This window comes from Hesperophylax consimilis, chromosome 5, assembly GCF_061612785.1.
Source record: "Hesperophylax consimilis isolate HC1 chromosome 5, BYU_Hcon_1.0, whole genome shotgun sequence".
Classification (NCBI taxonomy): domain Eukaryota; kingdom Metazoa; phylum Arthropoda; class Insecta; order Trichoptera; family Limnephilidae; genus Hesperophylax; species Hesperophylax consimilis.
The window spans coordinates 30,827,478-30,841,834 of record NC_142840.1 but is presented as its reverse complement, the minus strand read 5'-3'; the positions used below and the strand labels follow the sequence as shown (position 1 = coordinate 30,841,834).

At 33.8% G+C, this 14,357-nt stretch overlaps 1 protein-coding gene across 2 annotated transcripts in view; it reads left to right on the top strand.

Annotated features, from left to right (window-relative positions):
* LOC149423770 (endothelin-converting enzyme 1-like) overlaps window positions 1-14,357 on the top strand; it is a 101,074-nt gene that overhangs the window by 81,688 nt on the left and 5,029 nt on the right. For both annotated transcript variants that reach the window (XM_089632110.1, XM_089632109.1), the window contains exons 5-13: window positions 4,674-4,942; window positions 6,169-6,345; window positions 7,260-7,367; window positions 10,456-10,600; window positions 11,575-11,789; window positions 12,522-12,698; window positions 13,287-13,390; window positions 13,475-13,533; window positions 13,621-13,669. In XM_089632110.1, the coding sequence (XP_089488236.1) occupies window positions 4,674-4,942; window positions 6,169-6,345; window positions 7,260-7,367; window positions 10,456-10,600; window positions 11,575-11,789; window positions 12,522-12,698; window positions 13,287-13,390; window positions 13,475-13,533; window positions 13,621-13,669 (1,303 nt within the window). The remainder of the gene's footprint in view (window positions 1-4,673; window positions 4,943-6,168; window positions 6,346-7,259; window positions 7,368-10,455; window positions 10,601-11,574; window positions 11,790-12,521; window positions 12,699-13,286; window positions 13,391-13,474; window positions 13,534-13,620; window positions 13,670-14,357) is intronic.

Sequence of the window (14,357 nt, the reverse complement as noted above, 5' to 3'; positions counted from 1 at the left end):
TGTTTCTTTTCTTCCTTGTAAAACCAAACTACTGTCTAAAACCAAACTACGTGAGTGGTATAGATCTACTTTATCTATATTTCTACTGCCATCACAAGATCTCGATCTTTCAAAATGTCTCCCAAAATTGCCCAAGGGTTAAAAAGATGTATTTTTTCTGGTGAACTTTATTGTTCATAAAATGTTTACTAATATGTAATGGAATTTCCAGTCAATGTAATGCCAACTGTTAACTGTCATGAGTCAAAGAACACAAAAATCAAATAATACTCTTTTTAAATTGGCAGCAATTCGAATTCGCCAAACAATCCGGATGTTTTCTGTTTACTGCCGATTAGCAAAAGTACGGCCTGATTAGCCTACCTCTTGAAATGGATTACGAATGTAAAAGTGAATTATTTAGTTCCTACTACCTAATGAAGTAGAGAGAAGAACCATTAAATTGACCAACAAATTAGATCTTTCGATTAGCCAATTCTTCCTGACGAAACAAGTCAAGTCGATTCATTCTCTGGAACAAAATGTTTCACATTTTTAGCAATTTTCAGCAAAAAGTAAAGTATAGCCAATGGTGTCATCATTTGCTTCATTTCACACCTTCATGTTCTGGCCATCAAAGAGTGACGCTTAAATTTGAGGAAATTATGTCGTTCAATGCCTCAACTAGCTAACTTATATAAAATCTATTCTATCTAAGCCTATAAGAATGGTGAAATTGATGCTTATTTTAATGATACGCTAAGCCAAATTATCTGTGATAAGAACTAGGCACGCGATACTGTATTATGCAGTTGAGTAAATCCGATTCCCGTCTTTTCAAGGCATAACCACGCCTAATGTTAAATACTTGATAGCAGCAGGTAAAAATCACTGAATCAATAACTACAATCTGATATCAAATAATCATTTCCTATAGTTACCGAACCTGTTCAGTTACGTTACCTTTACTAAAAAGCAGAAAAAGTTGTTTGTTCTTTGGAAGAGCAAAATCTTTATAACTATGAGATATAGCGCCTTAAAATTTATACAGTTTTTTTCTGTCTGGAATTTCTGGGAAGATGTTATATTGACCTACAGCGTTATTTCATTGTGAACTTGGAGCTTTAAGATATGAAAATACAAGTCAGTAGGTTTGTTCCGTATTCTTCAATATTGTTCAATAGAAAAAAAAGTGTTCAAATCTAGTAAGATAGGAAATCACGTAATAAAACTAATAGACGCTTTCAAGATGCTGATATTGCTCATAGTTGGTACCTCAAACAGCATAGGTTACCGATCTGTCGATTCAGGAAGAGCTTAGGCAACCAAAAAGGTTGATAACTAAAATTTCCACAAAATATCCTGATGACATTTTGGCCACACTGCTCTGAAAACCGAAAATGCGAACCTGAATAAACTCAGGTGCATAGTGGAAGGCAGTAGAAGCAGAGAAAAGTTACATGCTCTGGACTAATCAAGTCTCGCATACGCCAAGAACATGGTGTTCATAGTCAGAGTTCTCTATGGAGCACAAGACCGTGAGGAGTGGAGAACTTGGTTCATCCGGGAAATAGCTGCAGGGTCACGATCACCAGCTACAGTCAGTCCTCAGCAATGAGCGAAAGACTGAAGAAAATCTTTACGCGTTATGTAATGATTACGTAAGCACTTATTGAATGCTAAGTTTATACATATTTACAAAATTACATATTGTTAACTAAATTTTTTTTATAAACTAATCAACATAGCGTATTAATGCAAACCCAGTTCAAACGCGAAATGAAACCATCTCTTGTGACAAATTTTTAATCTTTGTGACAATTGTTTTCTATCCAGTCAAAAAAGAGTACCTAACTACCTAATTTATTAGGTAGCTACTTAGGTATTTATGCAGCTAACTGAAACGGAAATAAATTACCACTTTATTCAACTAAATTACTTATCTAAATTGCTGAATTGTGTAATTTAAATATTAAATACGTAATAATCATCATAATATTGACTTTCTGCATTGGCTAAATAGTTTTATAAAATCAAATTGAAACCCAGTAAGATTTAAAATGATACTTCTAAATAAAATGTTCGTTTTTCAGTTAATTAATGAATAAATAAAATTACATTAGTAACGGATTGTTTGAATGCCTTCATGGTTTATGTCTTGATTGTATTGTTTGTTATTTATAGTGCCTACCTTCCGTGACAAAATCACTCAATGAATCACCTTTTTTTAGATAAAAAACCATCAATTAGAGAATCCTAAAAAATAAACGCATTATTTACTTGCAGAAAAAAACAACGGTGTTTTTTTTTGCTATTGACCTTACTAAAACTTTTTTCCTTTTGCAAACCGTTGTTTCTTCTTGGTAAAAGAACATTCATAATCATAATATAGGTAGAATAGAAACTATCTAAAAATATTGTTAGTAAATCATTTAGAGACCCTTGCTTATGTATTATGTAGTGGTGTACTCATAAATAAACCACTCACTAGATCGATATCTTCGGGCTTTTTGTGTGAAACAAATTGGTCCTAATAAACCATAGATACGCCCAATATATAGGCAATACCGTTCTCATTCGGAGCCTACTAATTATACACCAATGAAAATCTCTAAAAGTTTATTCCATAGACTTTCAGTCATAGTTTTTCATTGGTGGATATAGTTAGGTAATCATATGACGTCACAATATTTCGTCTCCTCGGATCGGAGTTATACCCTCCTGGTACTGAATGGATCAAAAAAATATTTAATTTAGTAATATTTTTGTTTTGATGAAACGGAATTTATAAACATCGCTATGCACCCGGTACGTATATTTGGGAATTTGCGGGGTACCTACATTCCCCTTTAAAACCTATCTATATTATTGTCTTTAAATGGAAAACCTTCCTAATTGGACACTCAGAAATTGTCATATAGGTGGTACCTACTGATTTTTTTCTGTCTTAAATAAACTAATAAAAATATATAGTTAAGCCAATTAGGTAGGTACGTTTAACGTTCATACTACGAAACCTGAGGGTGAAATTTTATTATTCGCTGTTGTTTTCATTCTTCAAAACAATACAAATTTTTCGAACATCGAAATACTTTTTTTATAATTTATTCGTATCAATTATGTAGTATGGGTAAATTTTATTTTTTACTGAAGTACTAAAGTGACGCACGTTGATCTATTTTAGCAAATAAATTTAAATCCAACCCCTCTAACAACAAAAATGGGTAATTATTTACCTACGACTACCGTTTGAGAAAATATTCCGTACATGTTAGGTTAGGTTGGATTAGGTAGAATTAAATCACAAACCAGTCTATACAAACCTAGCGTAGCCCACAAACTACTTGAAAACTGGGATATAACTCTAAAGGGGACGCGAGCAGGCGTTATTAAAGGGGCAATTTTTTGTAGTAGTAAAAACGGTAGTCGTAGGTAAATATTTACTATAAACTATTACCAAAAGGTAAGTAGTGATGCATGCATAATATAAATTTAATGCCACAATAAGAAGGAAGTCGCATCTAAATATCGTAATATCCTCATGTTTTGTAAGCTAAAGGATAACTTCTAAAAATACATACATTTGTAACAATGGGCTTTGTTATTATTCCCACAAAGCATCCGGATTCAGTTTATGGCGTTTTGTATAATGAAGACTAATTAACATACTCATTGTTTTTAATTGCAATCATAGCATTTAATCTGCAAATAGTGCATCGTGCATGACACGATCCATAAAAAAGCTACGAAATGTACCTAACCCACGTGTGTTTTTGTTTTTGTTTAAAGATAATCATAATTATGATTATGTCAATTATGAAATGATCAAATTATTCAGTCGAAAGGATTGGAATGTTACTAAACATGTCGAAATGTTAAAGGTGAAAAGATAACCGAAATGATCGAAAAATTGAATAATCGAACAATGATTCTAATGAATCATAATAACCTTGAACTTACATTATTTCGATTATTTCCCAGTATGCAATTATTTAATAGGTACACGGTTTTACAATACAAGTGAAGTGCCTGGTATTGTCCTGTATTTTTTACAGTTAATTGAACAATTAATTCGTAGCTCCATAGCTGATAATGGAAATTCTAGCTAAAAAAATGATGTGGTTCTAGGAATTCGATACAGAAAAGGGTGTGAAAATTTCATGGCACCAGAGCTCACCGCTTGAGTTGTTTTCTTACTGAGACAAACTATTTTTCGGCAGTACATACGCAATATGAACATGAATAAATAGTTTTGTTTGTAGCAACTTGTAAAAAGTGTTCTTTCATAAAATAATTAAATTAGCGCCATCTATGAACGCATATATTATAACGTACGTTACTTTTAATCTTAAAGAAAATAATTATATTGTGATATGGCCAGATGCAATGGTATGAAATGAAATGAAATGATTATACACCTCTATTTTAATTTAGAAAGAAAGACAAACTTTCTCATACTTTAAAACTATTACTACCGTTTTGCAATGATGGAGGAGTTGGCCAACAGAGGAATTGAACCCATTTGACCACTAACCATATTTATATATCATTAAAAAACATTAAAAACGACATAGAAAAGTAATAAAACTGAAATGAATAATTTTAGTCCGCCTCAGCACAGGTTACCCTAGTGAAGAGGACTAAGAAATCCAATTTACTATACATATATTTAATATCATATTTTTCTTTTTCAGGGAAGCTAGAATCTGACGGATTGACGCCCATCCAAGAGACCCTGGAACTGATTGGCCTTCCCTCCTATCCCCCGGGAAGCGGTCCGGACCTAAACGATACCAGCGCACTAAACGACACCTCAGAGAATGGCACCACGTACAATGAGAATGGGATCAAGAGGTCCTGGCAAACTGCGGCAGGTCGGGCCCGGAGGCTTCTGGGTCTCAGCGCCCTGATTGGATTGCATGTGGCTGAAGATGTCAGGAATACTTCACGAAACAGACTTGTTGTGAGTTATCTCTTTTTAAATGTGTATACCGCACAAGAGTTCCAACTCCTCCCTGCGTATCGGAGCTAGTGGGACTATGGCATCACCAATTTGTGGATGTTTTGTCCAAAGGATTTTGAGGGGGAGAAGACAGGAAAGAGGATGGTTGGGAATTACCTAGCTATTCAATTATGATCAAACACTTCTAAAACCACTTTGAATAAAGTTTTGATAACGAATGGTAGTGTTTAACCAGGATGATGCTAACAGTATTCGCTTTAGAACGTAGAACGGATTTAATATCATGCTGTATATTGTTAATTAATTTATACATGGTGTCCGGAAACTCGTAGTACAAGTGGTAAACTGACGAATCTACACCACATAGAAAACCCAAAATAACGATCTAAGGTTTGCGATTTTTTTAATTTTTTGCATTTTTTTCATCAATTAAATGGTTAACAAACTTTTGGTGCCGGTTCTGCGCTTCAAGGCACTTATACAACTAACACTTAATAACTGATTTTATTCAAATTTGGCCTAAAAAGTCCAACTTCTGACTCAATTTACCCGAAAACAAAAGCTCTAATAAAAAATTTAAATTGATAATTTTTTTTACAGTGGAACTATTTATTATATAATACAATGTAATAAAATGAAATATAAAAAATAAGTGTAAACAAAAAAAAATCCCACAAAGGCAAACCCTGTTCGTGGATATCATAATAGTTTTTAACAAATTTCTAAGATTTAAGTTATACCACAAAATCAACTCCAAATGTGATGTGGATTCATCAGTGTCCCGATTGTGATATGAGTTTCGGGACACCATGTATAACATATGACATGCGACAAAAGAATATATATATTTTTTTAAATCCGTTTATATTGGAATTCGAACCAGCGAGACATCTGGATGCGAAGTCACCTAGTATACAGCCCTGCTTCGCAGGTCACCAAGTTATGTAGTATTATAATTATTGATATAGAGACTGTCTGGGTAGCTTCTCATGTTTCCTTGTTCTCCTGAGAGATGCAGATCACCAGGTTTGTCATTCGCTATGTGTCCTGGTTCCACCACATGACTTCACAGATATCTAAGCCTTCTTGCCGTAAAGGTGGGATATCAATAAATGAACTAGTGTATTTTTTGGCTTTTGGGGAATTTGATTATGTCTGAAAGTACCTAAAACAACAACAAAAATCTGGAGAATTACTAAAATGTTTATCTATAATATTTTTTCCAGATCGAACAAGTGTCCCCAGGGTTCAGTGAACGCTATCTGATAAACCCAATCAAGTTCTCTACAGAAATAGGCCAATACAAGAAATATATTACATCTATGATTCAAAGATATGATCCTGAAACGGATGCAGAACAATTTGCTGAAGACATTCTCGGATTTAGCACTGGATTAGCACAAGTAAACAAAATTTATAATTTCTTCAATCGTTGCAAAATTACTTTGTGGAGTCAGAAATTTCTAGAGGCCGAAACTTCCAGCCCTTATATCTTCAAAAGCACGTCCTTCAGGTACAAACGGGAACCTTCTTCATGGATGGGGGATAGAGGGCTACCACACCATATAACTCCCTTGATCGTTCCGAGACTCGTTTCCGTATTTTAGTGGCATGCGCATTGTACACTTACTTTTATAGTATATATTGAATAAATACTTTGGATATAACACTTTTAATTAAAATCGTCTACATGTTTCAAAGACAATGGGCTTCTTCGTTAGCATAATGAAAATTAACGAATTTAAAAATAGACAAGTAAAGAGAAATAACTATATAAAGAAAAAAATATATAGGTATATTTTTGACAAAGAATTTGCTTTGAAATATGTAGATTATTATTAATTAAAAGCGTATATCCAAAATATTTCATTTTCATATTTTTAAAATTTATAATACTTAAATAATTTAACCATTCGAGCGATAGCGTATTTACAAAAAAAAAACCTTTGCGATGGAGATTTCCAAGTGTTCGCTTTTGAATTTCCCCGCGCTCATTCAAAAAATCATACCTCCGAATATTATTACTGAAACATATGAACTGCTTACTGCTTTTTAAAGCCAATTAATCCACTTATATTTCGTCATTTATCCCATATTTTGTAGGATTGATAAAATAAATTAAAATAAAAAAAAAAAAATAAGCAAAAACCGTCTACCTAAATTTAGGCAACCATGGTTCAAGACCTAGAGCGACGATACCTAAATTTTGGTAGCCAACGTTTGGCTGTTTTATACTGCTAACCTAATTTCGTAATAAAACATAGTATTTGATTTATATATAAGCAAAGCAGCACACTTAATGGTGGTTCCATTCTAGATTATGACACCATCAGAAGTGAGGAGAAGTGGATCACACTTGTTCCATGAAGTTAGTATCATTCAGCTGATGGAGGGAGCCAATGGTGGTCCAGAAGCTTGGAGAGATGTAAGTCTTTAATTATATTTATTTCACACAACTGTGATCCTACTCTAAAACTTTGGTCCAAAAACACTTGATATTTGAAACATGAAGGACATCTAGTGAATAGTTTGCACACTAAATGGCAGGGCATAGATTTGATGATATTGTTATGGTTTGGGAACACCCTTTGTCTGCCATATTTATTCACTCGTCAACCTACGGTCAGTGTGGGCAGGACCGGCGAGTGTTATATCTCTATGGGACTTGCCCTGCGCACGCAGAAATGGAACAGTCCGATCCGGGCGCCGACTTGCCAAGTCGCCAAAGAGTCAAGGCGCTGATAATACCTAACACAGTACCCTTGAGGTTTTTAATAGCTCCAGGCGCCGTTTAATTCAGGACTGGCCCTTAAAGCCCTGGATTTATTACAGGAAATATTTGATGGACTATAGTTAGTTAGTTGTGTACTTCATAACACAACTATAGCCCAAAGTTTATTGTTTTGTAGATTTCAACTATTACATTTTAATGTACATAGAAAATAAAATATAAACATTATTTTCCAATCCTTCAACAAATAGCATTAGCAAAGAAAACCTTTTAGAAGAGTGATTCCGGACAATAGTTTTGTGAAATTATAGTACCATAGAGTATATTTATAATTAACTCATTTCCAGGATCTATAACTTACGCAACTGGTATTTTTTTTATTTTTTATTTATTGTCAATTTTTTTGATACATACAGGTACATATATAATTATACAAAATATAAGGCAGTAACAAAAAAATCCCACAAAGGCGAAGCCTGTGCGTGGGCATTATAAGGTGAAAATCAAAACAGTGGTGGTTACATTATCTATGGTTTAAATCAGAGGTTCCCAAACTTTTTTGTGTCGTAGACCCCTTGCCATGTTTTTCTGTTTTTGGTAGACCCCCTACTTACCTGATATTGATTTTTTGTAAATTTCTAACTGTAGTGAAGTTTAGTGTTATAAACTTAAAGTAAAAACACATGTTCAGTTTTATACATTTATTAATTGAATTTAAATTAAAACTAGGTACTCAAAATAAAATTTTGTATCTGTTATACAAAATAAACGTAATATAAAATAAACTAAGCAATAGGTAAATGTTTTTAGTGGGAAGGACGAACCTGATGCTTTAATAATAAATTATCAACATTTGGCGTCAATTTTGTAAGGTTTAATCTTAAGTCTCCTCGGCTAGTGATGTCCAGTCTGTTTCGATGATGGAATGATGACGATGGAAAGGAAATTGAAAATTTCCTTGCCATATTCCATAATACGGGATAAGTAACGGGTATATTTTTTTGCAGCTAGAAGTGCTGATATCCGTGCTTAAACTGAACCTTGAGTTCTTCTTTCGTACTTATTTCAGTCAGTTCCTCTTGTTTTATGACATTCATTTCTTCTATGTCACCATATGGGTTAATTATCCACGGTGGTATTACCATAGTCAAAACATCCTCAAACCTAGTTTCAAAATCTGAATAGAGGGCATTTAAATGTTGAACGTAGGTTGAAACTTCGTCTTCCTGGCAGTTTGTCTGTGACAAATTGGGAAACTGGGAAAATTCGCCCCGTCCAATATTTTGCTTCATTAGTTTAACTCTGGCAAGAAACGCTGATAAGATGGACTTTGTTTTAATCAAATTTTGACTGTCGCCTTGTAACTGCAAATTAACCATATTAAATTTTGTAAACAAATCTGTTAAATAGGCGATGTCTGTTTTCCACTTCATTAAATTGTCTTTAAAAATTTTATCTTTAGTATCCAGAAATTCTAAAATAGTCTCAAAAAGTGGAAAAAATCTTGTCAAACATAAGCCTTTCGACAGCCAGCGTACTTCAGTGTGAAGGAGTAATTGATGAAAGTGTTCGTCATTTTCTTCACTCAACTGCGCAAATAACGTATTCAACGCGTTGCTTCGGATTCGGTTTACTGCATAAATGACTAATTGAAGAGATTCATGTAATCTAACACTCAAATTTTTAGCAACTAAATGTTGTCGATGGATGACACAATGTATTGCTAACACCCCTGGCACATTTTTTTTTAAATAGCTTATAAATCCACGATAACGTCCAACCATGGCAGGTGCTCCATCTGTAGCTACTGACATTATATTTGATAAAGGGATTGCTTTTTCAATTAAGTAATCCTTCAAAACATGAAATATTGATTCACCTTTAGTGTCGGTTAAGTGTAAGTAAATAGGTACTATCAGTGTATGTTGAGATCCACTATCGTGGACCCCCATTTTCATTTCATGGACCCCCAATTTTTTTTTTCGCTGACGTAGACCCCTTGCAGGTTGTCATAGACCCCTGGGGGTCGATATAGACCACTTTGGGAATCACTGGTTTAAATGAAAAAAAAGATATGAATAAAGAAAAAAAAAATCATAGGTATAGTACATTTGGTTATTTTAATAAAAAAACAGTTTAAAAGAAATTAAACTTTTTTTTTTTTTTAATTTAGATGGTAACATATTATCATATATAGGTATCATATTCGTATAACTTATAGAAAAAATTCTCTCACTTCCAGATACTTTTTTACCCAGCTTTTGATATTTATTTTATACGAGTTTAGGTTTTGGCACATCTTGATGGAACTCGGCAAGGAATTAAACAATTTTGGGCCAATATAGTTAATGTGTCTTTGGGCTAGCCTAGTTTTGCAGTGAGGCACTGTGTACATGCATATGTTGTGTCTCTGGCTAGAACGATTTGGATTTTTACAGAAATTATAAGGACGAGTGTATACAAATTTAAGACATTGGACACAGTAGATCTGCCTTAGTTCCATAATGTCAGTTTCCTTAAACAATTTATCGGTGGGATATGTCTTGGTCTTCTGGTGCATTATCTTAATGATAGACTTCTGAATAATTTCTAGAGGTTTCACATGGTTATTGAATGTTCCTCCCCAGGCGATTATTCCGTAGGAAATGGATGAAAGTACCAATGCATCATAAACAAGCCTCATAGTTCTTATGTTAACGATATTGCTCATGCGTTTGAATATGTAAATTAGGTGCCTCAGTTTATTGACAGTTTTTTCTATTAATTATCTTCACACTTCCAGATGCAATGGGGAGAGTACCTGGAGCAGGTTTTCCAAGATACCAAGATAATTTTGTCTCCAAATGATGACAGGGTTATTGTAATGGACTTGCCTTATCTCCAGAAACTTGCGGTTATGCTAACAGCCACGGATAATGTAGTCATAGGTAAGATAATATTGTATGAAAGGTAGATACTATAAAAGGTTGTATCATCTATTTATGTATATTGGCGCTACAACTTTTGGAGAATTCTGGCCGAAATGCCTCCATTCCTGCCAATTCCAATTCTACTTACTTTGTCCAGTCACCTAAGCTTAGAAAGTTGAGAAGCCTCTTTCAAGGATATAAACGGAGTAAAAATATTGAAAGTCGATACAAAATTAAAATGGCAATAACTATCCTACTAAAATTCAAAGTACCTCTCTGCCACCGCTTGGGAAGCTTATGGCGCAGACTACGCCATAGAAGAATACCATCATCACTGCCAGGCTGGAGGGATGCAGTCCACTGATGGCTTTCTGGAGACCTTCTAGAGTCAACTATCCTCCATAAACGACTATTTGCATAACCCCTGTTAAAAAAAATTTTCACTCCTTTTCTGTTTTTGTTCTATTGTTTTTTTGCTGATTTTGTCTATTTTATTACTCTGAAGTATGGAATGTATACATTGCACTACCCCTGCATATCATCTGGAATAAATTATTATTATTAAAAAAGTTCTTTAATAAACACACTGCATATATTGAAAAAAACAGAGGGTTACATAGATCGATAGTTTTTTTTGTTCGATGGATCATATCACTGACGTGTCATTCGAAATGTACTCTTTCACAAACCCGTAGAGATATGTCAAAAATTATGTAAAACTAGTTGTTACATGTGAAAAATCACAGGATGTAACGTGACTTGCATACTTTGTCCAGTTTTAAAAATTGAATTGTTTGCAAAAGTAATGTACACACAAAATGAAGTAGAGTAAAAAAATTATTGTCCGCTAAAATACATTGTAGATAGGTACTTAATCCGTTATCTGAATTTAAAAAGATGCTTTTAAAAAATTTCTCTCACATCCCTCAGTTCCAATTGTGAAAAGTTCACACACAAAATTATGTTTAATGATAAAAATATGTTATTTGCAGAAAAATTCGTATGGTGGAGCGTATTCTCAACAGTGGCGCCTCTGACAATCACTGACTTCAGGGATTTGGGATTCACCTTCTCCAAAGAAGTGTTTGGACTCCAGCAGAGAACCCCGCGTTGGAAGGGTTGCACAGCTAATGTAAACGCCAACTTTGGCATTGCGCTCAGCTATCTCTATGTCAGGAGGCATTTTGATCAGAACTCACGTGAAAGGGTAACTATAAGTAATTAATTAGGGCATCATGCAGTTTCTTTGCAGGCTTTGTAGGCAGAAGAGGTGGAATTGGATGGAAAAGAGTTATTGATTAACTTTTGGAACCCCGAGCTAGCGCGATCTAATACCTCCATAGTGTGCAGAGGATATTATTTATTTTTTTTATTTATAGAGCGGAGACGGTTTACGGTGAGCACTTAGGCCATAGGCTCATTGTGCTTTCTCCCATTTTACCTCATTCCTTTAACAGTAATCCAGTCCCTTTAGTAAAATTCACCAGGGTTGTCATTGGATATGTGGCTATGTCTTCTTGTTCTACAATGTGTCTTCTCGGGTATCTGAGCCTTGTTCCCAACAGAGCGGGACATTGGCACCAAAAGTGAATAGGAGTCTCTTCATCCTCTTCACATTTCCTGCATCTGTTGGTGTTTTCCACTCCCAACAACTGTATGTGCCTCCTGAGATGGCAGTGTCCCGTTAGTAGTCCTACCAGTTCCCTCAGTGAGTTTCTGTTCTTATTGAGTAGTTGTCTGGTTCGCCTTGGGTCTGGTCCGTTTATGAGTACTTTGGATTGTCTCATTGCAGAGGATAAAAATCCCACTAACAAAATGTATTAATGTCCAATTACCTTATGGCTACGCCAGCGCTCAACAGATACAAATTAACAACGGGTACTTTTGGCACTTGATTTAAGAACTCATATTACTGTATTTTGATATTAATTTTTTTCAGGCCATTGCAATGTTGGAAGATGTGAGGCAAGCCTTTTCCGGGGCTGTAATCCAACTGGACTGGATGGATAATTCAACAAGATACAAAACACTAAATAAACTTAAAGCCATTCGTAACTTTGTGGGCTTCCCTGCTTGGTTATTGACAAAGAAGCAGCTTGATACCAATTACAAAGACGTAGGTTGCCCTTACAATAAAAATAATAATTTAATTTAAAATATCATTTACTTAGTTATAAAGAAAACAATCCGTAAAAAACTATCTATTTTTATTAATGGATGTATTTAAAAATATATATATAAATATTCATTTTTGATTTAACTTTCCTCTTTCGGCAGATAGACAACGAGTCTATCTGCGAAGTTTCAGCTCGATCTGATGTCAGGAAATGGGTTAATTTTTACTTTAAAGATTTGCATTCATCGATTCAAGAAAATAAAATCTTAATTCAAATAGATATATATAAAAATTACCCCGTTGAACCCCTCCTCACCTACATGAAATATTATTTATATATTGCTTGGTAATAATATAGAAGAATAAAAACAAAAATTTATGGCGATGCAAATTTAAAGAGTATGCATCCAGTATCTATTCAATTATGTGGGTTATTATAATAAACAAACAAAACTTGCTACATGCAAAAAAGCCAGTTGACACAATTTCACCACAGTACCTACACAATGAATTATTACTTATTGCAATAACTAAATAATGAATTATGACATAAACTTAAATAAAAAATGTATTCAAAACTGTTTTCAGACTGATATCGTAGAAGGCAAATTATTCGACACATATCTAAAATTAACCAATGCTTCTGTCAAAAAGAACTTAGAAAGTTTGCGCGAAAAGCCCGACAGAAATAGGTAACTAAGTCATATTGTAACGCAATAAAATTATTCTTACCTAATTTTAAAGTGTTGCTACCAATCACTTATGTCTATTTTTAGGTGGGTTGCAACACCGACCACAGTAAATGCATTTTATTCGGCCACGCTGAATTCAGTCAGTAAGTAATTTTTGCAATGATTTTGTCTGCGTACAAACTTAAGATACAAAAATAAGACCTGATATTGAAACCTTAATGTTTTTACAGCTTTCCCAGCAGGAATTTTGCAGCCTCCATTTTATGGGAATGGAATTGAGTAAGTACCTTACATCATAAATCAACTTCTATAGATTGATAATTTCTGGCTTTTTGTATGAAACAAATTTGTCCTAAAAAACCATAGATATGCCAATATATATACAGTAAAATTCTCATTCGGAGCCTACATAATATTATACTATATACTAATGAAAAACTTTGAAAGTTTATTCCATAGATTTTCAGAGTTTTTCATTGGTGGATACAGTTAGGCAAACATATGACGTCACAATATTTCGGTTCAAATTTCAGAGTTATACCCCCCTGCCTTGCATATAAATATTATTTTATCATTAACCATAGACAATAATGGATAATGAAATTGGGTAGGTACTTTCTAGAAATATCTTCCTTCATATTTGAATGGATTTTTTTCAAATAACAATAAATTATTGCACCAAGCAAAAGAATAATTGAAGACCCCAAGGCAAAAAGTTGTTAACTTACATTGAAGGCATTCTGAGATATTTAGACTTTTGCGTTTTGCCTTATAATTTTTTATTCGAATGTCATATACAATGTACTGATCCTTCATGGTGTAGTAAACAAACCAAATTTACATTACATCTTGTAATATTAAGTAGTTTTGCAGTCTAAAAGTTAAAATAAACATGTTTTCTACAAAAAAATGTAGTTAACATTTTCATGCCATCTTCAGGGATAGGTGAGGAAGATACAGAATTGAA